Source organism: Tachyglossus aculeatus, chromosome 7 (genome assembly GCF_015852505.1).
Source record: "Tachyglossus aculeatus isolate mTacAcu1 chromosome 7, mTacAcu1.pri, whole genome shotgun sequence".
NCBI lineage: Eukaryota > Metazoa > Chordata > Mammalia > Monotremata > Tachyglossidae > Tachyglossus > Tachyglossus aculeatus.
This window is the reverse complement of record NC_052072.1, coordinates 16,927,986-16,955,134: the sequence shown is the minus strand read 5'-3', so window position 1 is coordinate 16,955,134 and position 27,149 is coordinate 16,927,986. Positions and strand designations below refer to the sequence as shown.

The following is a 27,149-nucleotide window of genomic DNA, read 5'->3' as shown; positions in this document are numbered from 1 at the left end:
GCCGGGTGGCGTCGACACCGCCACCGTGCGGCTGAGGAGGGGAGGGGCCCCCGTGGCGGCGGCGGCGGCGGCGGCGGCTGGAGCTGGGGCTGGCGCGCTCCTGTGGTGGCCCCGGCCGCCGAAGGCGGGGGTCCCGGAGGGGCGGGCCTTTGCCTGGGGGCTGATCCCTCCCTCCCTCCCGCCCTCCCTCCGTCTCCTCTCTTTGGCGGCGGCTCCATTTTAGCCCCCCTTCCCCGGCGCAGCAGAGGCGGCGCTCCCCGGCCGAGAGGACGCGGCTGAGGTAACGCGGGGCGGCCGGGTTCGAAGGGGTCGCCGAGCGGAGAGCGGCCCGTCGGGAGCGAGCGGGCGGAGAAGGGTGGGGCGGGAAACCCTGAGGAGAGGGGGCCCCCTCCCGCCGCCATCTTGTCTCCCCCCTCGGCTCTGGAACCCGACGGGCGGCGCCCCGCCCACCGCGCCCCTCCCTATTGGCCGCCGGGGCGGCGGCCCCGCCCACCGGCCCCCTCCCCATTGGCCGCCGGGGCCGGGCGCGCGCGCCGCGTGACGGACAGGCCCGCCGGCCAATGGGCGGCGAGAGGGAAGGCGCGCGCGCGCGCGCCCCTCCCCCCTCCGTCCCCCCTCACGGACCGGCCGCGGGCCTCGCTCGGCCCGGGGCCGCCGGACGGGGCTCGCCTTTTTGTTCCCCTCCCCGGGACTAAGGATCCTTAAATTAAGGTTTCTGCCGGAGAAATGGGCTCCCGAAAGGGCCGAGCAGGTCGCCCGCCGGCCCCGGGGGGGGGGCAACCGCCCCGGCGACGAGGGGGGGGAGTGGGCGGGGCCGGTGAGGAGAGCGAGGCGGGGGGAGGGGCGGTGATGATAATAATAACTAATAGTAATAATAATAATAATGGTGCCAACTTGTCCTTCCCAAGCGCTCAGTACAGTGCTCTGCCCACAGTAGGCGCTCAGTAAATAGGGCTGAATGAACGAAGCGCCCCGAAGAGGAGGGGGAGTGGGCTGGTGAGGAGAGCAAGGTGGGGGGAGGGGCGGTGATAATAATAATAATAATAATAATAATGATAATGTTGCCAATTTGGCCTTCCCAAGCGCTCAGTACAGTGCTCTGCCCACAGTAAGCGCTCAGTAAATAGGACTGAATGAACGAACCGCCCCGGCGAGGAGGGGGAGTGGGCTGGTGAGGAGAGCAAGGTGGGGGGAGGGGCGATGATAATAATAATAATAATGATAATGTTGCCAATTTGTCCTTCCCAAGCGCTCAGTACAGTGCTCTGCCCACAGTAGGCGCTCAGTAAATAGGACTGAATGAATGAAGCGCCCCGGAGAGGAGGGGGGGAGTGGGCGGGGCCGGTGAGGACAGCAAGGGGGGGAGGGGCGATGATAATAATAATAATCATGATATTGTTGCCATTTTATCCTTCCCAAGCGCTCAGTACAGTGCTGTGCACACAGTAAGCGCTCAGTAGATAGGACTGAATGAATGAACCGCCCCTGCGAGGAGGGGAAGTGGGCTGGTGAGGAGAGCAAGGCGGGGGGAGGGATCGATGATGATGATAATAATAATAATGTTGCCAATTTGTCCTTCCCAAGCGCTCAGTACAGTGCTCTGCCCACAGTAAGCGCTCAGTAAGTAGGGCTGAATGAACGAAGCGCCCCGAAGAGGAGGGGGAGTGGGCGGGTGAGGAGAGCAAGGCGGAGGGAGGGGCGATGATAATCATAATATAATAATAATAATAATAATAATAATGATAATGTTGCCAATTTGGCCTTCCCAAGCGCTCAGTACAGTGCTCTGCCCACAGTAAGCGCTCAGTAAATAGGACTGAATGAACGAACCGCCCCGGAGAGGAGGGGGAGTGGGCTGGTGAGGAGAGCAAGGCGGGGGGAGGGATCGATGATGATGATAATAGTAATAATAATAATGTTGCCAATTTGTCCTTCCCAAGCGCTCAGTACAGTGCTCTGCACACAGTAGGCGCTCAGTAAATAGGACTGAATGAATGAACCGCCCCGGCGAGGAGGGGGAGTGGGCTGGTGAGGAGAGCAAGGTGGGGGGAGGGGCGATGATAATAATAATAATAATAATAATGATAATGTTGCCAATTTGTCCTTCCCAAGCGCTCAGTACAGTGCTCTGCCCACAGTAGGCGCTCAGTAAATAGGACTGAATGAATGAAGCGCCCCGGAGAGGAGGGGGGGAGTGGGCGGGGCCGGTGAGGACAGCAAGGGGGGGGAGGGGCGATGATAATAATAATAATCATAATATTGTTGCCATTTTATCCTTCCCAAGCGCTCAGTACAGTGCTGTGCACACAGTAAGCGCTCAGTAGATAGGACTGAATGAATGAACCGCCCCTGCGAGGAGGGGAAGTGGGCTGGTGAGGAGAGCAAGGCGGGGGGAGGGATCGATGATGATGATAATAATAATAATGTTGCCAATTTGTCCTTCCCAAGCGCTCAGTACAGTGCTCTGCCCACAGTAAGCGCTCAGTAAGTAGGGCTGAATGAACGAAGCGCCCCGAAGAGGAGGGGGAGTGGGCGGGTGAGGAGAGCAAGGCGGAGGGAGGGGCGATGATAATCCTAATATAATAATAATAATAATAATGATAATGTTGCCAATTTGGCCTTCCCAAGCGGTCAGTCCAGTGCTCTGCCCACAGTAAGCGCTCAGTAAATAGGACTGAATGAACGAAGCGCCCCGGAGAGGAGGGGGAGTGGGCGGGTGAGGAGAGCAAGGCGGGGGGAGGGGCGATGATAATCATAATATAATAATAATAATAATGATAATGTTGCCAATTTGGCCTTCCCAAGCGGTCAGTCCAGTGCTCTGCCCACAGTAAGCGCTCAGTAAATAGGACTGAATGAACGAAGCGCCCCGGAGAGGAGGGGGGGAGTGGGCGGGGCCGGTGAGGAGAGCAAGGGGGGGAGGGGCGATGATAATAATAATAATCATACTATTGTTGCCACTTTATCCTTCCCAAGCGCTCAGTACAGTGCTGTGCACACAGTAAGCGCTCAGTAGATAGGACTGAATGAATGAACCGCCCCTGCGAGGAGGGGAAGTGGGCTGGTGAGGAGAGCAAGGCGGGGGGAGGGATCGATGATGATGATAATAATAATAATGTTGCCAATTTGTCCTTCCCAAGCGCTTAGTCCAGTGCTCTGCCCACAGTAAGCGCTCAGAAAGTAGGGCTGAATGAACGAAGCGCCCCGAAGAGGAGGGGGAGTGGGCGGGTGAGGAGAGCAAGGCGGGGGGAGGGGCGATGATAATCCTAATATAATAATAATAATAATAATGATAATGTTGCCAATTTGGCCTTCCCAAGCGGTCAGTCCAGTGCTCTGCCCACAGTAAGCGCTCAGTAAATAGGACTGAATGAACGAAGCGCCCCGGAGAGGAGGGGGAGTGGGCGGGTGAGGAGAGCAAGGCGGGGGGAGGGGCGATGATAATCATAATATAATAATAATAATAATGATAATGTTGCCAATTTGGCCTTCCCAAGCGGTCAGTCCAGTGCTCTGCCCACAGTAAGCGCTCAGTAAATAGGACTGAATGAACGAAGCGCCCCGGAGAGGAGGGGGAGTGGGCGGGTGAGGAGAGCAAGGCGGGGGGAGGGGCGATGATAATCATAATATAATAATAATAATAATGATAATGTTGCCAATTTGGCCTTCCCAAGCGGTCAGTCCAGTGCTCTGCCCACAGTAGGCGCTCAGTAAATAGGACTGAATGAACGAACCGCCCCGGAGAGGAGGGGGAGTGGGCTGGTGAGGAGAGCAAGGCGGGGGGAGGGATCGATGATGATGATAATAGTAATAATAATAATGTTGCCAATTTGTCCTTCCCAAGCGCTCAGTACAGTGCTCTGCACACAGTAGGCGCTCAGTAAATAGGACTGAATGAACGAACCGCCCCGGCGAGGGGGGGGAGTGGGCTGGTGAGGAGAGCAAGGTGGGGGGAGGGGCGATGATAATAATAATAATGATAATGTTGCCAATTTGTCCTTCCCAAGCGCTCAGTGCAGTGCTCTGCCCACAGTAGGCGCTCAGTAAATAGGACTGAATGAACGAAGCGCCCCGGAGAGGAAGGGGGAGTGGGCGGGGCCGGTGAGGAGAGCAAGGCGGGGGGAGGGGCGATGATGATAATAATAACTAATAATAATAATAATGTTGCCAACTTGGCCTTCCCAAGCGCTCAGTACAGTGCTCTGCACACAATAGGCGCTCAGTAAATAGGACTGAATGAACGAACCGCCCCGGCGAGGAGAGCAAGGCGGGGGGAGGGGCGATGATAATAATAATAATCATGCTATTGTTGCCAATTTGTCCTTCCCAAGCGCTTAGTCCAGTGCTCTGCACACAGTAGGCGCTCAATAAATAGGACTGAATGAATGAAGCGCCCCGGCGAGGAGGGGGAGTGGGCTGGTGAGGAGAGCAAGGTGGGGGGAGGGGCGATGATAATAATAATAATAATGATAATGTTGCCAATTTGTCCTTCCCAAGCGCTCAGTACAGTGCTCTGCCCACAGTAGGCGCTCAGTAAATTGGACTGAATGAACGAACCGCCCCGGCGAGGAGGGCAAGGCGGGGGGAGGGGCGATGATAATAGTAATATAATAATAATGATAATGTTGCCAATTTGGCCTTCCCAAGCGGTCAGTACAGTGCTCTGCCCACAGTAGGCGCTCAGTAAATAGGACTGAATGAACGAAGCGCCCCGGCGAGGAAGGGGGAGTGGGCGGGGCCGGTGAGGACAGCAAGGCGGGGGGAGGGGCGATGATAATAATAATAATCATAATATTGTTGCCAATTTGTCCTTCCCAAGCGCTTAGTACAGTGCTCTGCACACAGTAAGCGCTCAGTAAATAGGACTGAATGAACGAACCGCCCCGGCGAGGAGGGGGAGTGGGCTGGTGAGGAGAGCCAGGCGGGGGGGGCGATGATAATAATATAATAATAATAATAATAATAATAATAATTAATAATGATAATGTTGCCAACTTGTCCTTCCCAAGCGCTTAGTCCAGTGCTCTGCCCACAGTAAGCGCTCAGTAAATAGGGCTGAATGAATGAAGCGCCCCGGCGAGGAGGGGGAGTGGGCTGGTGAGGAGAGCAAGGTGGGGGGAGGGGCGATGATAATCATAATATAATAATAATGATAATGTTGCCAACTTGTCCTTCCCAAGCGCTCAGTAAATAGGACTGAATGAATGAAGCGCCCCGAAGAGGAGGGGGAGTGGGCGGGTGAGGAGAGCAAGGCGGGGGGAGGGGCGATGATTATAATAATAATAATGATAATGTTGCCAACTTGTCCTTCCCAAGCGCTTAGTCCAGTGCTCTGCACACAGTAAGCGCTCAGTAAATAGGGCTGAATGAATGAAGCGCCCCGGCGAGGAGGGGGAGTGGGCGGGGCTGGTGAGGAGAGCAAGGCGGGGGGAGGGGCGATGATGATGATAATGATAATAATAATAATGATGATAATGTTGCCAACTTGTCCTTCCCAAGCGCTTAGTCCAGTGCTCTGCACACAGTAAGCGCTCAGTAAATAGGACTGAATGAACGAAGCGCCCCGGCGAGGAGGGGGAGTGGGCTGGTGAGGAGAGCAAGGTGGGGGGAGGGGTGATGATAATAATGATATAATAATAATGATAATGTTGCCAACTTGTCCTTCCCAAGCGCTCAGTACAGTGCTCTGCACACAGTAAGCGCTCAGTAAATAGGACTGAATGAACGAACCGCCCCGGCGAGGAGGGGGAGTGGGCGGGGCTGGTGAGGGGAGCAAGGGGGGGAGGGGCGATCAATCAATCGTATTTATTGAGCGCTTACTGTGTGCAGAGCACTGGACTAAGCGCTTGGGAAGAACAAGTTGGCAGCATATAGGGACGGTCCCTACCCAACAGTGGGCTCACAGTCGAGAAATGGTAATAATAATAATGTCCTCTTCCCAAGCGCTTAGTACAGTGCTGTGCACACAGTAAGCGCTCAGTAGATAGGACTGAATGAATGAACAGCCCCTGCGAGGAGGGGAACTGGGCGGGGCCGGTGAGGACAGCAAGGGGGGGGAGGGGCGATCAATCAATCAATCGTATTTATTGAGCGTTTACTGTGTGCAGAGCACCGTACTAAGCGCTTGGGAAGGACAAGTTGGCAACATGTAGAGACGGTCCCTACCCAACAGTGGGCTCACAGTCGAGAAATGGTAATAATAATAATGGCATTTGTTAAGCGCTTACTCTGTGCAAAGCACTGTTCTAAGCGCTGGGGAGGTTACAAGGTGATCGGGTTGCCCCATGGGGGGGCTCACAGTCTTCATCCCCATTTTGCAGATGAGGGAACTGAGGCCCAGAGAAGTGAAGTGACTTGCCCAAAGCCACACAGCTGACAAGTGGCGGAGCCGGGATTTGAACCCATGACCTCTGGCTCCAAAGCCCGGGCTCTTTCCACTGAGCCACGCTGCTTCTCTAATAATGTTGCCAACTTGTCCTTCCCAAGCGCTTAGTACAGTGCTCTGCACACAGTAAGCGCTCAATAAATAGGACTGAATGAATGAACCGCCCCGGCGAGGAGGGGAAGTGGGCGGGGCCGGTGAGGAGAGCAAGGGGGGGAGGGGCGATGATATAATGATAATAATAATAATAATGTTGCCAACTTTTCCTTCCCAAGCGCTTAGTACAGTGCTCTGCACACAGTAAGCGCTCAGTAAATACGATTGAATGAATGAACCGCCCTGGCGAGTAGGGGAAGTGGGCGGGGCCGGTGAGGACAGCAAGGGGGAGAGGGGTGGGGGATGATGATGATAATAATAATAATAATAATAATAATAGCATTTATTAAGCGCTTACTATGTGCAAAGCACTGTTCTAAGTGCTGGGGAGTTTACAAGGTGATCAGGTTGTCCCACGGGGGCCTCACAGTCTTAATCCCCATTTTCCAGATGAGGTCACTGAGGCCCAGAGAAGTTAAGCGACTTGCCCAAAGTCACACAGCTGACAAGTGGCGGAGCCGGGATTTGAACCCATGACCTCTGACTCCAAAGCCCGGGCTCTTTCCACTGAGCCACGCTGCTTGTAACCCATTATTATAATGATAATAATAATAAAATGGATGAAGACCGTGAGCCCCACGTGGGACAACCTGATGACCTTGTTTTCTCCCCCAGCGCTGAGAACAATGCTTGGCACATAGGAAGCGCTTAGTACAGTACTCTGCACACGGTAAGGATGAATGAATGACCAAATGCCATCATCATCATCATTATTATTGTTATTATTAGTATTCCACTTTTATTATTATTACATGGGACAACCTGATGACGTTGTATCTCCTCCAGCGCTGAGAACAGTGCTTGGCACATAGGAAGCGCTTAACAACAAGTGCTTAGTACAGTGCTCTGCACACAGAATGAATGAATGAACAAATGCCATCATCATCATTATTATTATTGCTACTATTAATATTCTACCATTATTATTGTTATGTGGGACAACCTGATGACCTTGTATCCCCCCCGCCCTCCCCCCGGCGCTGAGAACAGTGCTTGGCACATAGGAAGCGCTTAACAACAAGCGCTTAGTACAGTGCTCTGCACACAGAATGAATGAATGAACGAATGCCATCATCATCGTTATTATTATTGTTATTAGTATTCCACCATTATTGTTGTTATGTGGGACAACCTGACGACCTTGTATCCCCCCGCTTTCCCCCCCAGCGCTGAGAACAGAGTTTGGCACATAGGAAGCGCTTAACAACAAGCGCTTAGTACAGTGCTCTGCACACAATAAGAATGAATGAATGAACAAATGCCATTATTATTATTATTATTGTTATTATTAGTATTCCACCATCATTATTATTACGTGGGACAACCTGATGACGTTGTATCTCCCCCAGCGCTGACAACGGTGCTTGGCACATAGGAAGCGCTTAACAGCAAGCGCTTGGCACAGTGCTCCGCACACAGTAAGCGCTCAATAAATACGATTGAATGAATGAATGAACAAATGCCATCATCATTATTCCTTCCCAGACTGAGCCCCCTCCTTCCTCTCCCCCTCTTCCCCCACCTCCCCCCGCCTTACCTCCTTCCCCTCCCCCCAGCACCTGTATAGATGTATATATGTTTGTATGTATTTATTACTGTATTTGTACATGTTTATTCTAATTATTTTATTTTGTTAATATGTTTTGTTTTGTTCTCTGTCTCCCCCTTGTAGACTGTGAGCCCACCGTTGGGTAGGGACCTTCTCTGTATGTTGCCAACTTGGACTTCCCAAGCACTTAGTACAGTGCTGTGCACACAGTACGTGCTCAATAAATACGATTGAATGAATGAATGAACAAATGCCTCATCATTATTATTATTATTGTTATTATTAGTATTCCACCATTATTATTATTACATGGGACAACCTGATGACCTTGTATCCCCCACCCCAGTGCTTAGAACAGTGCCTGGCACATCCACCGCGCTAGCTCTCTTCCTCCCTTCAAGGCCCTACTGAGAGCTCACCTCCTCCAGGAGGCCTTCCCAGACTGAGCCCCTTCCTTCCTCTCCCCCCATCCCCCTCTCCACCCCCCATCTTACCTCCTTCCCTTCCCCACAGCACCTGTATAGATGTATATATGTTTGTATGTATTTATTACTCTATTTTTTATTTGTACATATTTATTCTATTTATTTTACTTTGTTAATATGTTTTGTTTTGTTGCCTGTCTCCCCCTTCTAGACTGTGAGCCCGCTGTTGGGTAGGGACCGTCTCTAGATGTTGCCAACTTGGACTTCCCAAACCCTTTAATCCTCTATTTATAATTACTCTAAGTACAAGTTGGCAACATTATTATTATTATCATTTCTAGACTGTGAGCCACTGTTGGGTAGGGACCGTCTCTAGATGTTGCCAACTTGGACTTCCCAAGCGCTTAGTACAGTGCTCTGCACACAGTAAGCGCTCAATAAATACGATTGAATGAATGAATTATTATTATTGTTATTATTAGTATTCCACCATTATTATTATTATTACGTGGGACAACCTGATGACCTTGTATCTCCCCCAGTGCTGAGAACAGTGCTTGGCACTTTGGAAGCGCTTGACAAATGCCATCATCATTATTATTATTATTCCACCATTATTATGATTACGTGGGACAACCTGATGACCTTGTATCTCCCCCAGCGCTTAGAACAGTGCCTGGCACATAGGAAGCGCTTGACAAATGCCATCATCATTATTCTTCTTCTTCTTATTATTATTATTGTTATTATTAGTATTCCACCATTATTATTATTGCGTGGGACAACCTGATGACGTTGTATCTCCCCCAGCGCTTAGAACAGTACTTGGCACATAGGAAGCGCTTAAGAAATGCCATCATCATTATTATGCCATCATCATTATTATCATTATTGTTATTATTAGTATTCCATCATTACTATTATTACGTGGGCCAACCTGATGACCTTGTATCTCCCCCAGTGCTTAGAACAGTGCTTGGCACATAGGAAGCGCTTGACAAATGCCATCATCATTATTATCATTATTGTTATTATTATTATTCCACCATTATTATTATTACATGGGACAACCTGATGACCTTGTGTCCCCCCCGCCCCCAGTGCTTGGCACATAGGAAGCGCTTAACAAATGCCATCATCATTATTATTATTAATCCACCATTATTATTATTACGTGGGACAACCTGATGACCTTGTATCTCCCCCAGCGCTGAGAACAGTGCTTGGCACATAGGAAGCGCTTAACAAATGCCAACATCATTATTATTATTATTGTTATTATTAGTATTCCACCATTATCATTATTACGTGGGACAACCTGATGATGTTGTATCCCCCTCCCCAGTGCTTAGAACAGTGCTTGGCACATAGGAAGCGCTTGACAAATGCCATCATCATTATTATTATTATTGTTATTATTAGTATTCCACCATTATTATTATTACGTGGGACAACCTGATGACCTTGTATCCCCCCCCCCAGTGCTTAGAACAGTGCTTGGCACATAGGAAGCGCTTAACAAATGCCATCATCATTATTATTATTATTTTTCCACCATTATTTTTATTACGTGGGACAACCTGATGACCTTATATCCCCCCAGCGCTTAGAACAGTGCTTGCCACATAGAAAGCGCTTAACAAATGCCATCATCATTATTATTATTGTTATTATTATTATTCCACCATTATTATTGTTGCGTGGGGCAACCTGATGACCTTGTATCCTCCCCCAGTGCTGAGAACAGTGCTTGGCACATAGGAAGCGCTTAACAAATGCCATCATTATTATTATTATTATTATTATTCTTATTGTTCCACCATTGTTATTATTACATGGGACAACCTGATGGACCTTGTATCTCCCCCAGTGCTTGGAACAGTGCTTGGCACATAGGAAGCGCTTGGCAAATGCCATCATTATTATTATTATTATTATTGTTATTAGTATTCCACCATTATTATTATTATATGGGACAACCTGATGACGTATCCCCCCAGTTCTTAGAACAGTGCTTGGCACATAGGAAGCGCTTGACAAATGCCATCATCATTATTATTATTGTTATTATTAGTATTCCACCATTATCATTATTACGTTACCTTGTATTTCTGCCATCATCATTATTATCATTATTATTATTATTATTATTCCACCATTATCATTATTACATGGTACAACCTGATGACCTTATATCCCCCCCTCCCACCACCCCCGACAGCGCTGAGAACAGTGCTCGGCACATAGGAAGCGCTTAACAACTAATAATAATAATGATGGCATTTGTTAAGCGCTTCCTATGTGCCAAGCACTGTTCTCAGCGCTGGGGGAGATAAAAGATCATCTGGTTGTGCAACGTAAGAATAATGATGGTATTATAATATATAATGTAATAATATTAATAATAATATTATAATATAATAATGATGATGATGTGCCAAGCACTGTTCTAAGCACTAGGGGAGATATAAGGTCATCAGGTTGTCCCACGTAATAATAATAATGATGGTATAATAATAATAATAATGGCATTTATTAAGCAATTCCTATGTGCAAAGCACTGTTCTAAGCGCTGGGGAGATACAAGGTTATCAGTTTGTCCCACGTAATAATAATAATGATGGTATAATAATAATATTGGCATTTATTAAGTGCTTCCTATGTGCAAAGCACTGTTCTAAGTGCTGGGGAGATACAAGGTCATCAGGTTGTCCCATGGAATAATAATAATGATGATGGTATAGTAATAATAATGGCATTTATTAAGTGCTTACTATGTGCCAAGCACTGTTCTAAGCGCTGGAGGACATACAAAGTCATCAGGTCGTCCCACGTATAACAATGATTGTGTAATAATAATAATGGTGACTTTATTAAGTGCTTACTATGTGCAAAGCACTGTTCTAAGCGCTGGGGAGGTTACAGGGTGATCAGGTTGTCCCACGGGGGGCTCACAGTCTTAATCCCCATTTTACAAACGAGGGAACTGAGGCCCAGAGAAGTGAAGTGACTTGCCCAAAGTCACCCAGCTGACAATGGGCGGAGCCGGGATTTGAACCCATGACCTCTGACTCCAAAGCCCGGGCTCTTTCCACTGAGCCATGCTGCTTCTCTAATAATATATAATAATAATATAATTATAATATAATAATAATGATCATGTGCCAAGCACTATTCTAAGTGCTGGGGGAGATACAAGGTCATCAGGTTGTCCCACGTAATAATAATGATGGTATTATAATAACAATATATAATGTAATAATAATGTAATAATGATATAATTGTAATAGTATAATGATGATGATGATGTGCCAAGCACTGTTCTAAGAGCTGGGGGAGATACAAGTTAATCAGATTGTCCCACGTAATAATAATAATAATGATGATGGTATTTGTTAAGCGCTTCCTATGTGCCAAGCACTGTTCTCAGCACTGGGGGAGATACAAGGTCATCAGGTTGTCCCACATAATAATAATAATAATGATGGTATTTGTTAAGCGCTTCCTATGTGCCAAGCACTGTTCTCAGCACTGGGGGAGATACAAGGTCATCAGGTTGTCCCACATAATAATAATAATAATAATAATAATAATAATGGTATTTGTTAAGCGCTTCCTATGTGCCAAGCACTGTTCTAAGCACTGGGGGAGATACAAGGTCATCAGATTGTCCCACGTGGTTATAATAATAATAATGATGGTATTTGTTAAGCACTTAGTATGTGCCAAGCACTGTTCTAAGCGCTGGGGGAGATACAAAGTAATCAGGGTGTCCCACGTGGGGCTCACAGTCCTAATCGCCATTTTACAGATGAGGCAACTGAGGCACAGAGAAGTGAAGGGACTTGCCCAGAGTCACACAGCTGATAAGTGGCGGAGCTGGGATTAGAATCCACGACCTCAGACTCCCAAAGCCCGGGCTCTGGCCACTAAGCCACGCTGCTTCTCTAAGCAGGCCGGGCAAGACCCTTTGGAGTTCAGCCTGCCAAGGACCAGCGGGATGGAAATAATAATAATAGTAATAATAATAGTAATGGTATTTGTTAAACGCTTACTGTGTGCCAAGCACTGTTCTAAGCACTGGGGTAGATACAGGGCAATCAGGTTGTCCCACATGGGGCTCACAGTTTTCATCCCCATTTTCCAGATGAGGTAACTGAGGCACAGAGAAGTTAAGTGACTTGCCCAAAGTTACACAGCCCATAAGTGGCGGAGCCGGGATTAGAACTCATAACGATGGTATGTGATAAGCGCTTACTACGTCCCCCTTCTAGACTGTGAGCCCACTGTTGGGTAGGGACCGTCTCTATATGCTGCCAACTTGGACTTCCCAAGCGCTTAGTACAGTGCTCCGCACACGGTAAGTGCTCAGTAAATACTATTGAGTGAATGAATGAATGTGTCCAGCACTGTTCTTAGCGCTGATGATGATGATGGTATTTGTTAAGCGCTTCCTATGTGCCAAGTGCGGTTCTAAGCACTGGTGTGGGGGATACAAGGTAATCAGGTTGTCCCACGTGGGGCTCACAGTCTTCATCCCCCATTTACAGATGAGGTCACTGAGGCACATAGAAGTGAAGTGACTTGCCCAAAGTCACACAGCCGACAAGTGGAGGAGCTGGGATTAGAACCCGTGACCTCTGACTCCTAATCCCAGGCCCTTTCCACTGAGCCACGCTGGAAAGGGGAGTCAGGTGTCGCTTATAATGTGTTTATTAAGCACTTACTATGTGGCAGGAAATGCTCTTAGCGCTGGGGAAGGAGCAGGGGGATGGAAAGTGGGGTCAGGTGTCGTTTATAATAATGGTATTTATTAAGTGCCTACTCTGTGGCAGGAACTGTTCTAAGCGTTGGGTTAGATACAAGGTAATCGGGATGGACACGGTCCCTGTCCCACATAGGGCTCACGGTCTTAATCCCCATTTTACAGATGAGAGAACTGAGGCACAGAGAAGTAATAATAATAGTGGTATTTGTTAAGCGCTTATTACGTGCCAAGCACAGTGGGGGAGATACAAGGTCACCAGATTGTCCCACATGGGTCTCACAGTCTGAATCCCCATTTTGCAGATGAGGTAACCGAGGCCCAGAGAAGTGGCTCGGCCAGGGTCACACAGCAGACAAGTGCGGAGCTGGGATTAGAACCCACATTCTCTGGTTCCCAAGCCCGGGCTCTTTCCACTGAGCCACGCTGCTTCTCTAGTGACTTGCCCAAGGTCACACAGCAAGCAGGTGGTGGAGCTAGGATTAGAACCCAGGCCCTTCTCACTCCTAGGACCGTGCTCTATCCACTAGGCTACGCTGCCTCTGGGCAGGGAAAGTGTATTCTTAGCGCTTAGTAAGCGCTTAGTACTGTGCATTGTGCACGTAAATGCTCAATAAATACCATTGGTCGATAGATTGAATAATAATAATAATGACATTTGTTAAGCATTACTATGTGCCAAGCACTGGGATAGCTACAAAGGCAGATGAGATGCATCGTCTATGGGGACAGGGGAATAGGTATTTAGTTCCCCGCTTAATAGATGAGGAAACTGAGACCCAGGGAAGTTAATCAATCAATTGTATTTATTGAGTTAAGTGACTTACCCAAGGATAACAGCAGGCGAGGGGCAGAGGCAGAATTAGAACCCAGCTCTCGTGACTCCAGACCCTGCTTTTTTTCCATTAGCCCACGCTGCTGCTCCGTAGTTGGCATCGCAGGGCAGTTGGGGGTGGGCTGCCCAAACGGCTTCCATTCCCGCCCCCCAGGGCCGCTGCTTGAGTGCAGCTCTGGGATGGCCTGGCCATGGTCCCCTAGTTTGACCCCAGCTCCTGCATCTGCAGATAAATAACAATAATAACAGTATTTGTTAAGCGCTTACTATGTGCAAAGCACTGTTCTAAGCGCGGATCTTTGGGGAGGAGCCGACGAGCCGAGATGGGTGAGAGATCATCATCATCATCATCATCATCAATCGTATTTATTGAGCGCTTACTATGTGCAGAGCACTGTACTAAGCACTTGGGAAGTACAAATTGGCAACATCTAGAGACAGTCCCTACCCAACAGTGGGCTCACAGTCTAAAAGGGGGAGACAGAGAACAAGACCAAACATACTAACAAAATAAAATAAATAGGATAGATATGTACAAGTAAAATAAATAGAGTAATAAATATGTACAAACATATACATATATACAGGTGCTGTGGGGAAGGGAAGGAGGTAAGATGGGGGAGACGGAGAGGGGGACGAGGAAGGAAGGGGCTCAGTCTGGGAAGGCCTCCTGGAGGAGGTGTCTGGAGGAGATCAGGGTCTCTGGTCTCAGATGTTGCTAGTCCTCCTCTCCCGGGGAGCCAAGGGGGAGAGAGAGAGAGAGACATACAGTCCCGGGTTCAGCAGGAGAGCAGGGGAAAGGGGCGTGTGTCTGTTTCTTGGGTAGCAGAGACAGCTAAAGTTCCTGTAATGCATTGGGAATTTGCTCTGGGTTTGGCAGTGCGAAGCAAGGCATCGTGATTCCATCCCAATCCCAGCTGCTGTGGCTGGGCTTCCTTTGTCAAGCTCCCAGAACCTATTAGCGGTTTAACGCTTAGAGATCAGCCTCCTCTGGGCCTCACCTGTCCGGGACCTTCCAGATTTCTCTGAGAAGTCGATGGTTCAAGTCGGGACCCTGATCCCAGGACTGTGGAAAAAGTTCCCGAGGCACCTGACAAACATACACACATACGAGCCCCTTCCTTCCTCTCCCCCTCGTCCCCCTCTCCATCCCCCCCTTCCCTTCCCCACAGCACCTGTATATATGTTTGTACATATTTATTACTCTATTTATTTTACTTGTACATATCTATTCTATTCATTTTATTTTGTGAGTACGTTTGGTTTTGTTCCCTGTCTCCCCCTTTTAGACTGTGAGCCCACTGTTGGGTAGGGACTGTCTCTATATGTTGCCAATTTGTACTTCCCAAGCGCTTAGTACAGTGCTCTGCACATAGTAAGCGCTCAATAAATACGATTGATGATGATGATGCACACACACACAAACACCCTCTCCCCCTTGTCCCCCTCTCCATCCCCCCCCTTCCCTTCCCCACAGCACCTGTATATATGTTTGTACATGTTTATTACTCTGTTTATTTATTTTACTTGTACATATGTATTCTATTTATTTTATTTTGTGAGTACGTTTGGTTTTGTTCTCTGTCTCCCCCTTTTAGACTGTGAGCCCACTGGTGGGTAGGGACTGTCTCTATATGTTGCCAATTTGTACTTCCCAAGCGCTTAGTACAGTGCTCTGCACATAGTAAGCGCTGAATAAATACGATTGATGATGATGATACACACACACACACACACACAAACACCCTCTCCCCTCCGGCTTGGAGGCGTGGCGGGTCCGTTAAGGGTGAGGAGCAGGGCCGCCGAAGGCTCTGCCTTATCTTCTTCGGGCGTCCTGGCCATCCCCAGTGGTTCTCCCCTGATACCACCCCTCGGGCTGATTGACTGGTCTTGAGACGGGCTCCCTGCCACCACCCGTTGGGGCTGGATTAAGGGGATCAGCAGCTCAGAACAGTTATTTTTCTTGGCGGGGAAGGGGGGAGAGGGAATCATCCGGTAAGAAAGGTGAGAGCGTGGTGGAGAGGAGGGGTTTGCGAAGCAGAAGTTCCCTCCCTTCCACCACGCTGGCTGTCCCGCTTGGCTCCGAGTGGTTTCTTGGCTCGGGACCAGTCAGAGGGGCCCAGCCCGCACTGGCCCACGTGGACACTCGCCACCCCGGTGCCCAGAGCGGTTCCTCCGTCGATCGGGGTTTTTCTGGCCCCGCCCTGGCCTCCTTGCTGCCCGGAGCGCTTGATCTCGAGAAAGGCAGTGTGGCCTAGTGGAAGGAGCGCGGGACTGAGAGGCAGGAGACTGGGATTCTGGTCTTACCTGCCGGGCGATCCTGGGCAATTTACCTAAACTGTCCCAGCCTCTGGGGAATGGGAATAAGATACCTTCTCTCCCTGTTTCTTTAGGCCGCGCGCTTCCCGTGGAAGGGAGAATCCGTCCTGCCGGTTGATCTCCGTCCGCCCCAGGGCCCAGCCCGGGGCTTGGGGCCTTTTGCCGCTCATCCTTCCCCGGCGCGGTCCAACTCAGCCCCGGGCTCCCCGCTCCAGGGTCTTGGGCCTCTCGGCCGGCCGGGCACCATGAGGAAGCCCCGGCGGAGATCCCGGCCCAACCCCGAGGGGCGGCGCTCCCCGTCCCCCTACAGCCTCAAGTGCTCGCCCACCCGCGAGACCCTGACCTACGCCCAGGCCCAGCGGATCGTGGAGGTGGACATCGACGGGCGGCTGCACCGCATCAGCATCTACGACCCCCTGAAGATCATCACGGAGGACGAGCTGACGGCCCAGGATATCACGGAGTGCAACAGCAACAAGGAGAACAGCGAGCAGCCCCTCTTCCCCGGCAAGTCCAAGAGAACCCCGGCCAAAGGGAAGAGGAAGGAGCCGGGGGCCAAGCCCGCCCCCGGCCCCTCCGTCCTCCTGCCGCAGCCCAGCTTCCGGGTGGTGGAGTCGGGCAGCCGGGCGGAGGCCCCCCCGCTACCCGCCGCCTACTACCGCTACATGGAGAAGCCGCCGGAGGACCTGGACGCGGACGTGGAGTACGACATGGACGAGGAGGACCTGGCCTGGCTGGACATGGTGAACGAAAAGCGGCGGGGCGACGGGCACGGCACGGTCTCGGCGGACACCTTCGAGCTGCTGGTGGACCGGCTGGAGAAGGAGTCCTACCTGGAGAGCCGCAACAGCGGGGCCCAGCAGGCGCTCATCGACGAGGACGCCTTCTGCTGCGTCTGCCTGGACGACGAGTGCCACAACAGCAACGTCATCCTCTTCTGTGACATCTGCAACCTGGCCGTGCACCAGGAGTGCTACGGGGTCCCCTACATCCCCGAGGGCCAGTGGCTGTGCCGCTGCTGCCTGCAGTCGCCCTCCCGCCCCGTGGACTGCGTCCTCTGCCCCAACGAGGGCGGGGCCTTCAAGCAGACCAGCGACGGGCGCTGGGCCCACGTGGTCTGCGCCATCTGGATCCCGGAGGTCTGCTTCGCCAACACCGTGTTCCTGGAGCCCGTCGAGGGCATCGACAACATCCCGCCCGCCCGCTGGAAGCTCACCTGTTACATCTGCAAGCAGAAGGGCCTGGGGGCGGCCATTCAGTGCCACAAGGTGAACTGCTACACCGCCTTCCACGTGACGTGCGCGCAGCGGGCCGGCCTCTTCATGAAGATCGAGCCCATGCGGGAGACCAGCCTCAACGGGACCACCTTTACCGTCCGCAAAACCGCCTACTGCGAGGCCCACTCTCCGCCCGGCACCGTCAGGAGGGGCCGGCGGGCCGGGGAGGCGGAGGAGGAGGCGGAGGACGGGGAGGAGGAGGAGGAGGAGGAGGAGGAGGAGGAGGACCGGGCCAAGGAAGCCGGGGAGGAGGCGGAAGAGGACGTGGAGAAGAAAGAGGAGCGGGGCGGGGCGGGCGGCACCCCGAAGAAGGGCAGGATGAGGCTGAAGCGGAAGATCAAGAAGGAGCCGGGGGAGCCGGCCGCCGACGCGCGCTCGTCCGTGCCGCTGGTGACGGTCACCCAGATCCCCTCGTCCAGGTGGGCCAGCGACCCGGGGGTGGGGGGGGAGGGGGGAGTGTGGGAACGGGCAGAGAGAGAGGCGATGGGGTGGAGCGGTCTTTATAGCGGTCTCTCTTTTAGACTGAGCCCCCTGTTGGGTAGGGACCGTCTCTATATGTTGCCAACTTGTACTTCCCAAGCGCTTAGTCCAGTGCTCTGCACACAGTAAGCGCTCAATAAATACGATTGATTGATTCTGTCTCAGAGAGGGCAGGGGGCTGTCCAGAGCCTCGCACTTCCTCTCTCCAGCTGGGCTCCACCCTCTTCCCGCTGCTTCTTCGAGCTTCACCAGGTCAAACTCTGACCTTAGGACTTGCTTGCTCTCCTTATCGCGGAGGCACGAGCCCCAGATTTTCCCCGGGGTTTCCACAGACCAGCTCTGACGATTCACTTGCCCCCCCAGATAGTTGGGTCATCGCCCCCGCCTCCGGCCAAAACTTTCCTGCTCTTGGGCTAGAGGTTCCCGGACCCCACCCGTATTGGCAGTGAGAGGCTAAGGGGCTCCAAAGAGTGCTTAATCCCAGCTCCGCCACTTGTCTGCTCTTTGCTTCTCCGGGCCTCAGTGACCTTATCTGTAAAATGGGATTTAAGACTGTGAGACTGTGAGCCCCTTGCGGGACAGGGACCGTGTCCAACCTGATTAGCTTGTCTCTACCCCAGCGCTTAGTACAGCGCCTGGCACACGGTAGGCGCTTAACAAACACGACAATTATTATTTTTGTGAATAGGGTCAAATGGTCTCGTTCTGAGCCTCGGCTCTCCCTCCAGTCAGATTTCTGTGTAAAAGTCGGAAATCTGGGACCAGTCCCTGCCTAGGGCCAGGAAGTGCTCACTCTGGAACTTAGGCCAATTCCTGTTGCCCTTGGCTGAACATCACAGGGTGGGTGAGGGGTGGGGAGGGAGCCAGGTGGCCCGAGCTCCCCTAGGCCTGTCAGTCAAGGCTAGCGGGTCACTGGGGACCGGGCCAGGTGGATCTGTGAGCCGCCGTCCTTCGCCGGCCCTGCCGGGGTGGGGAGCAGGGATGAGGGGCACCAGCAGGAGTCCAGGGGGTGGGGCAGCCTTGTGAAACTCTGTTCCTCCCCCCCCCGCCCCGTCAAGGCTGAACAAGATCTGCAGCAGCCTCTCCCTGCAGAGAAAGAATCAGTTCATGCAGCGCCTGCACAGCTACTGGCTGCTGAAGCGACAGGCGAGGAATGGCGTCCCCCTCCTCCGGCGCCTCCACTCCCACCTGCAGTCCCAGAGGAACGCCGAGCAGGTGACTGAGGCCACTGGGGATGCTGTGTCTGTGGGTGGCTGTTGGGGGGAATCCCTGCACCCAGAACCGGGGCCCTCCTCCCGGGGATTAGCCCCACTCGTGTCCAGTGTCCCCATTATGAGCAGTGCCCTAGGGGTCTGAAGGGGCTCTGGGGAGCAACTCTCTCTCGCAGTGGTCCATAGTCCTATCCTCTCCAAGGGGCTTTTTGGGCCGCTGGGAGGTGGGGAGCTTAAGGACTAATTGAGACCTCTCCGGTCCCCAACCAAATCTCCAAATCGAGAGTGGGACCGAATCCAGAGTTTCACCGAGGGGTGAATTTGGATCTTGGCGGCAGCAGGGGCGTCCACGGTGGCGCGTCCTGGCCCTGGGGACTAAGGCCAGCGAGACGTGCAGGCCCTGGTCAGGTGACCCCCCTCCCCCTCCCATTTCCTCGACCACCCCCGCAGAAAGAGCAGGATGAAAAGACCAGCGCGGTGAAGGAGGAACTCAAGTACTGGCAGAAGCTCCGGCACGATCTGGAGAGGGCCCGCCTGCTCATCGAGCTGATCCGCAAGAGGGAGAAGCTCAAACGGGAACAGGTAGGAGGGCCCGGGGGACCCACTTCCCAAGGGGCGGGGTGGGTGACGGCGGCTCCGTAACCCGGGGCCAGGTCTGCCCGCGCCAAGTGAAATGGAGGTTTGACAGTCATCCGGCCACTGGACCAGCCAGGCCGTAGAAAAACCAGTCCTGCGGCTTAGACAAGTCCGATGGGCTACGGAGCAAATCGGCCAGACCGTTGCTGGTTTTCCACTTCCCTCTGAGCGGGGTGGCCCCAGCCTGGCTGGGTAGGGGGGCTTTGTGCTGCTGGCCGGCCCTTAGAGCAGCTGGCGACTCCCACCCCTTCCAAGGCACTTGTCTGTTGTGTGACCTTGGACAAGTCAATTCACTTCTCTCCACTTGTTACCTCATTTGTAAAATGACAGAGAAGCGGCGTGGCTCAGTGGAAAGAGCCCGGGCTTTGGAGTAAGACGTCATGGGTTCGAATCCCAGCTCCCCCACATGTCTGCTGTGTGACCTTGGACAAGTCACTTCACTTCTCTGAGCCTCAGTTACCTCATCTGGAAAATGGGGATTAAGACTGTCAGCCCCCCCCCACCCCCCCACCGTGGGACAACCTGATCACCTTGTATTCCCCCCAGCGCTTAGAACAGTGCTCTGCACATAGTAAGCACTTAGCAAATGCCAATGGGGATTAAGACTGTGAGCCCCACTTGGGGCGTGGACTGCGTCCAACCTGATTAGCTTGTAACTTCCCCAGGGCTTAGTGCAGTGCCTGGAATATCGTAAGTGCTTAACAGATACCATTAAACAAAAGGGAAGGGCACCAAGTTCCAGGCCCCTGAGGAGAGCAGCCGAGGGGCTGCAGGAACCGGGGCTGGGAAGGGCCCGGTGGGATCTGGAGACGGCCGCGGAGGCCCCTGGGGGTCCCCCGGCTCTCGTCCCGCCCCGCTGTGCTGCGGAGACTCAGCTGGGGCCCAGCTGAGAAGACTCCCTCTCCTCTCAGGTGGGTGGCTCCGACAGTCTGCAGAGACACATGGTGCTGGGAGCCCTGGACTGTTGAACTCAGGGGGGGACCACCCAGGTCAGTTTCTGGAACTACCGGGAGAAGCTCTGATCTTCCCCCGTGAAGTCCAGGCTGGCCGCTGCACCCTGCCGGACCCTCTTCCTCCCCAAGCCCATCGCCGAGACCCCTCTCTGGCCACGGGGTTAGGCCGTCTTCACCCCTCCCTTTGTCCGGGAAACAGAGTGGGGTGGGGGTGGGAGGAGAGAGGAGAAGGGAAAGTGGTTTTCTAGCCCCTCGGTTTGAGGGCCTGTAGCTTCCCGAGTAAAGAGATGGGAGTGGTGTGAAGTAAACCATCCCCCCCGGCTTTAATCCTGAGCTTCCTCTTCAGCCGCGAAGGTGCCTGCCGTTCTACCGGGAACGGGACAGTCACATCCGTGGGGTGGTCGGGAGGTCATCAGAGTTGGGGGTGCGACTCCGGGTGGACGGCCCGTGTGTCATTTCCCTCCCCTTCCCGCCGCCCCCAGGTCAAGGTCCAGCAAGCAGCGATGGAGCTGGAGCTGACCCCCTTCAACGTCTTGCTGCGCACGACCCTTGACCTGCTGCAGGAGAAGGATCCGGCCCAGATCTTTGCCGAACCGGTCAACCTGAGCGAGGCAAGTTTCTGCTCTGGGCGCGGCCACCAGCCGGGCACGATCAGGGCCTGGAGGACACCACCGCGGCGGGCTGGGGCGGCCTGGGGCGCGACCCCGGCCCGGGCCCGGCAGCCACGGGCAGGGCGGCCCCCGGCGAGAGGGGCTGAGGGGCCTAAGGAGGCTGAGAGTGCCGGTGAAGGGTGTGCTCTGGTTAGCTAGTAAATGGTTTTTGTAATTGTACAGGTTTTATATGTTTAGGTTCCAGATTACCTGGAATTCATATCCAAGCCAATGGATTTTTCCACCATGAGGCGGAAGCTGGAGTCCCACCTGTACCGCACCCTGGAGGAGTTTGAGGAGGACTTTAACCTTCTAGTTACCAACTGCATGAAGTATAATGCTAAAGACACAATTTTCCACCGAGCAGCTGTCCGCCTGAGGGACCTGGGAGGGGCCGTCCTGCGCCACACCCGGCGGCAGGCCGAGACCATCGGCTACGACCCCGAGGTGGGAACCCACCTACCCGAGTCGCCCCAAACGGAGGACTTTTACCGCTTCTCCTGGGAGGACGGTGAGCGGTTGGGTCGGGGAAGGGGGCGGGGGCGGGGGACGGCCGAAGGGCAAGGATGAATGGAGGCCCAACTGTGGGAACGGTCCGGTGCCGGATGGGGCTGGCGGAGTAGCTAGGGCCTGGGCAGGGGGTTCCTCTGAACAGGGAGAGGGTTCAGGGCGACGGCCCGTTGCCGGGGCTGCACCCATTATCGCTAGCCCGAGGGCACTGGCTACCTGCTCGAGGTGGTGCTAGCCCCCGGGGCCGTGGGGGTAAGGGATGGGAACTCCCCTGCGCTACTTCTGTGCCCCCGGGGAGACTGCTCCCACAAACCGGCTCCCCCAGCTTTAGAAAGCCACGACCGGGCCCAACCACTCCCCTCTTGAATGGGAGCTGGGTGCCACGGTGATGGTCTGCTCTCCGGATGCAGATTCCCTGCCCCGGGCCGGGGAACTCCCGGGGTCTGGGCTGGTGAGCGACTTTCTCTCATTCATTCAGCCGTATTTATTGAGTGCCGACTGTGTGCAGAGAGAGTACAATGTAACAGTAAACAGACACGGTCCCTGCCCGCGATGAGCTTACGGTCTAGAGACGACCTTGGTCCTCCTCGGCTCTCGGTGCCCGGAGCCCTCCGTCAGAGCCCGCTCTCCTCCCCCACCCCGCTCTCCTTGGCAGTGGACAACATCCTGGTCGCGGAGAACCGGGCTCACCTGTCGCTGGAGGTGCAGCTGAAGGAGCTGCTGGAGAAGCTGGACATGGTGAGCACGATGAGGTCCAGCGGGGCCCGGACCCGCCGCGTCCGCCTGCTGCGGCGCGAGATCAACGCCCTGCGGCAGAAGCTGGCCCAGCAGCAGCAGAGCAAGGCGCTGTCCAACGGGGAACTGTCCCCGGCCCTGCGCGAAGACGGCCCGGACAAGGGCCTGCGGCCGGAGCAGGAGGACGACGGGGACAGAGGTGAGCCGGTCAGTGGGTGGGCGAGTGAGGGAGGGCGGTCTGCGGCCCCGGGGCAAGGCAGTGGGCCGGGCAGAATGCTGCTTCCGCCCCTCCCGTGGCTTCCTCCCTCTTACAATTACGGTATTTGTTAATAATAACAATAATAATGATGGCATTTGTTAAGCGCTTACTATGTGCAAAGCCCTGTTCTAAGCGCTGGGGAGGATACAGGGCGATCTCCATCCCCCCCATCTTACCTCCTTCCCTTCCCCACAGCACCTGTATATATATGTATATATGTTTGTACATATTTATTACTCTATTTTACTTGTACATATCTATTCTATTTATTTTATTTTGTCAGTGTGTTTGGTTTTGTTCTCTGTCTCCCCCTTTTAGACTGTGAGCCCACTGTTGGGTAGGGACTGTCTCTATATGTTGCCAGTTTGTACTTCCCAAGCGCTTAGTACCGTGCCCTGCACATAGTAAGCGCTCAATAAATACGATTGATTGATTGATCAGGTTGTCCCACGTGGGGCTCACAGTCTTCACCCCCATTTTACAGATGAGGTAACTCAGGCGCAGAGAAGTGAAGTGACTTGCCCAGGGTCACACAGCTTCTAGACTGTGAGCCCGTTGTTGGGTAGGGACCGTCCCTATATGTCACCGACTTGTAATAATAATAATAATGATGATGGCATTTGTTAAGCGCTTACTATGTGCAAAGCACTGTTCTAAGCGCTGGGGGTGGGCGGGAATACAAGGTGATCAGTTTGTCCCACGGGGGGCTCACTGTCTTAATCCCCGTTTTACAGATGAGGTTAACTGAGGCTCAGAGAAGTTAAGTGACTTGCCCAAGGTCACACAACAGACATGTGGTGGAGCCGGGATTCGAACCCATGACCTTCCCAAGCGCTTAGTGCAGTGCTCTGCGCACAGTAAGCTCTCAGTAAATAGGATTGAATGAATGAATTGGCAGAGCTGGGATTTGAACCCGTGACCTCTGACTCCCAAGCCTGTGGTTTTTCCATTGAGTCATGCTGCTTTTCTGTTAAGTGCTTACTAGGTGCCTAGCACTGTTCTAAGTGCCAGGGGAGATACAAACCAATCAGGTTGGACACAGTCCCTGTTCCACATTGGCCTCATAAACTGTAAGCCTGTTGTTGGGTAGGGATTGTCTCTCTCTGTTGCCAAATTATACTTTCCAAGCGCTTAGTACAATGTTCTGCACACAGTAAGCTCAGTAAATAATAATAATAATGGCATTTATTAAGTGCTTACTATGTACAAAGCACTGTTCTAAGCACTGGGGAGTTTACAGGGTGATCAGGTTGTCTCACGGGGGGCTCCCAGTCTTCATCCCCATTTTACAGATGAGGGAACTGAGGCCCAGAGAAGTGAAGTGGCCCTGCTGAGAGCTCACCTCCTCCAGGAGGCCTTCCCAGACGGAGCCCCTTCCTTCCTCTCCCCCTCGTCCCTTCCCCACAGCACCTGTATATATGTATATATGTTTTTTACTCTATTTATTTATTTATTTTATTTGTACATATCTATTCTATTTAGTTTATTTTGTTAGTATGTTTGGTTTTGTTCTCCGTCTCCCCCTTTTAGACTGTGAGCCCACTGTTGGGTAGGGACTGTCTCTATGTGTTGCCGATTTGTACTTCCCAAGCGCTTAGTACAGTGCTCTCTGCACATAGTAAGCGCTCAGTAAATACGATTGATGATGATGATGATGAAGTGACTTGCCCGAAGTCACACAGCTGACAATTGGCAGAGCCGGGATTTGAACCCATGAACTCTGACTCCAAAGCCCGGGCTCTTTCCAGTGAGCCACGCTGAATTGGCCTCGCACTCTTAATCCCCATTCTTTACAGATGGGGTAACTGAGGCACAGAGAAGTGACCTGCCCACGATCACAAAGCAGATGAGTGGTGGGATTAGAACCCTTGACCTTCTGACTCCTAAGCTAGTGTTCTCCTCATTCATTCATTCATTCAATCGTATTTATTGAGCGCTTACTGTGTGCAGAGCACTGGACTGAGCGCTTGGGAAGGACAAGTCGGCAGCATATAGAGACGGTCCCTACCCAACATCATCATCAATCGTATTTATTGAGCGCTTACTGTGTGCAGAGCACTGTACTAAGCTCTTGGGAAGTCCAAGTTGGCAACATACAGAGACAGTCCCTACACAACAGTGGGCTCACAGTCTAAAAGGGGGAGACAGAGAACAAAACCAAACATACTAACAAACTAAAATAAATAGAACAGATATGTACAAGTAAAATAAATAGAGTAACAAATATGTACAAACATATATACATATATACAGTGACTGTGAGCCAACAGTGGGCTCACAGTCTAGAAGGGGGAGACACACAACAAAACAAAACATAGTAACAAAGTAAAATAAATGGAATAAATATGTACAAGTGAAATAAATCAATAAATAGAGTAATAAATCCGTACAAACATATATACAGGTGCTGTGGGGAGGGGAAGGAGGTAAGGCGGGGGGGATGGGGATGGGGAGGGGTGTAGTTCTACCCACTACATCATGGATTTTCTCTTGCTGCTTCACCGGCTCCTAGACTGTAAGCTCCTTGTAGGCAGGGAACGGGTCTACCGAGGCCTGCAGCCTGGCTTAGTTTATAGATCACGGGCCTGGGAGTCGGAAGGTCATGGGTTCTAATCCTGGCTCCTCCCCGTGTCGGCTGTGTGGCCTTGGGCAAGTCACTCGGCTTCTCTGGGCCTCAGTTCCCTCATCTGTAAAATGGGGGATTAAGACTGTGAGCCCTATGTGGGACAGGGACCTTGTCCAACCTGATTATTACCTTGTATCTACCCCAGTGCTTAGAACAGTGCTTGCCATGTTGTAAGCGCTTAATAAACGCCATTATTGTTATTACTATTTCATTTCTCTGTGCCTCAGCTAGCTCAACTGTAAAATGGGGATTGAAACCGTGGGCCTCATGCAGGGTAGGGACTGTATCCAACCCAATTTGCTTGTATCCACCCCAGTGCTGAGTACAGCTCCGCCCCTTGTCAGCTGTGTGACTTCGGGCAAGTCACTTAACTTCTCTGTGCCTCAGTTACCTCATCTGTAAAATGGGGATTAAGACTGTGAGCCCCATGTGGGACAACCTGATCACCTTGTAACCTCCCCAGCGCTTAGAACAGTGCTTTGCACATAGTAAGTGCTTAATAAATGCCATCATTATTATTACTCTCCCAAACACTCAGTAGAGTGCTCTGCACATGCTCAATAAATACCATCGATTGATTGACCTCCTCGCAACTAGTGGAGACGACCTTTCCTCCCCAAAACCAGGTGTGTCTGATAGGCCCTACTGAGAGCTCACCTCCTCCAGGAGGCCTTCCCAGACTGAGCCCCTTCCTTCCTCTCCCCCTTGTCCCCCTCTCCATCCCCCCCATCTTACCTCCTTCCCTTCCCCACAGCACCTGTATATATGTATATATGTCTGTACATATTTATTACTCTATTTATTTTACTTGTACCTATCTATTCTATTTATTTTATTTTGTTATTATGTTTGGTTTTGTTCTCCGTCTCCCCCTTTTAGACTGTGAGCCCACTGTTGGGTAGGGACCGTCTCTAGATGTTGCCAACTTGTACTTCCCAAGCGCTTAGTACAGTGCTCTGCACACAGTAAGCGCTCAATACATATGATTGATTGATTGATTGATCCAGGGCCAGACTCCAGATGGCAGGGCCTGTCGCCCGCCAACTGGGACCTGGTGGAGAGATGCTGGGCCGGAGGAGGGGGCTCTAGGTGGGAGGTCCCCAGGCTTTTAGCCTCGGGTCTGTTGCTGGTGACCCTGGGCTAGTCCCGTGTGCTCTCCGGGCCTCCATTGCTCCATCTGGAAAATGGAGAGATATCATCATGATCATCATCATCATCAATCGTATTTATTGAGCGCTTACTGTGTGCAGAGCACTGTACTAAGCGCTTGGGAAGTACAAATTGGCAACATATAGAGACAGTCCCTACCCAACAGTGGGCGACAAGTGGGGCAGCCAGGATTAGAACTTCTGACTCTCAGGCCCAAGCTCTATCCACTAGA

The 27,149-nt window shown here is 52.3% G+C and overlaps 1 protein-coding gene across 2 annotated transcripts in view; it reads left to right on the top strand.

Moving 5' to 3' along the window:
- The first annotated feature begins 212 nt into the window (after nucleotides 1-212).
- The window catches only part of BRPF3 (bromodomain and PHD finger containing 3), a 43,630-nt gene continuing 16,693 nt past the window's right edge, over nucleotides 213-27,149 (top strand). For both annotated transcript variants that reach the window (XM_038749454.1, XM_038749453.1), the window contains exons 1-7: nucleotides 213-280; nucleotides 16,506-18,127; nucleotides 19,247-19,403; nucleotides 19,850-19,981; nucleotides 21,471-21,599; nucleotides 21,837-22,149; nucleotides 22,804-23,082. In XM_038749454.1, coding sequence (XP_038605382.1) covers nucleotides 16,677-18,127; nucleotides 19,247-19,403; nucleotides 19,850-19,981; nucleotides 21,471-21,599; nucleotides 21,837-22,149; nucleotides 22,804-23,082 — 2,461 coding nt within the window. In that variant the 5' untranslated portion in view covers nucleotides 213-280; nucleotides 16,506-16,676. The remainder of the gene's footprint in view (nucleotides 281-16,505; nucleotides 18,128-19,246; nucleotides 19,404-19,849; nucleotides 19,982-21,470; nucleotides 21,600-21,836; nucleotides 22,150-22,803; nucleotides 23,083-27,149) is intronic.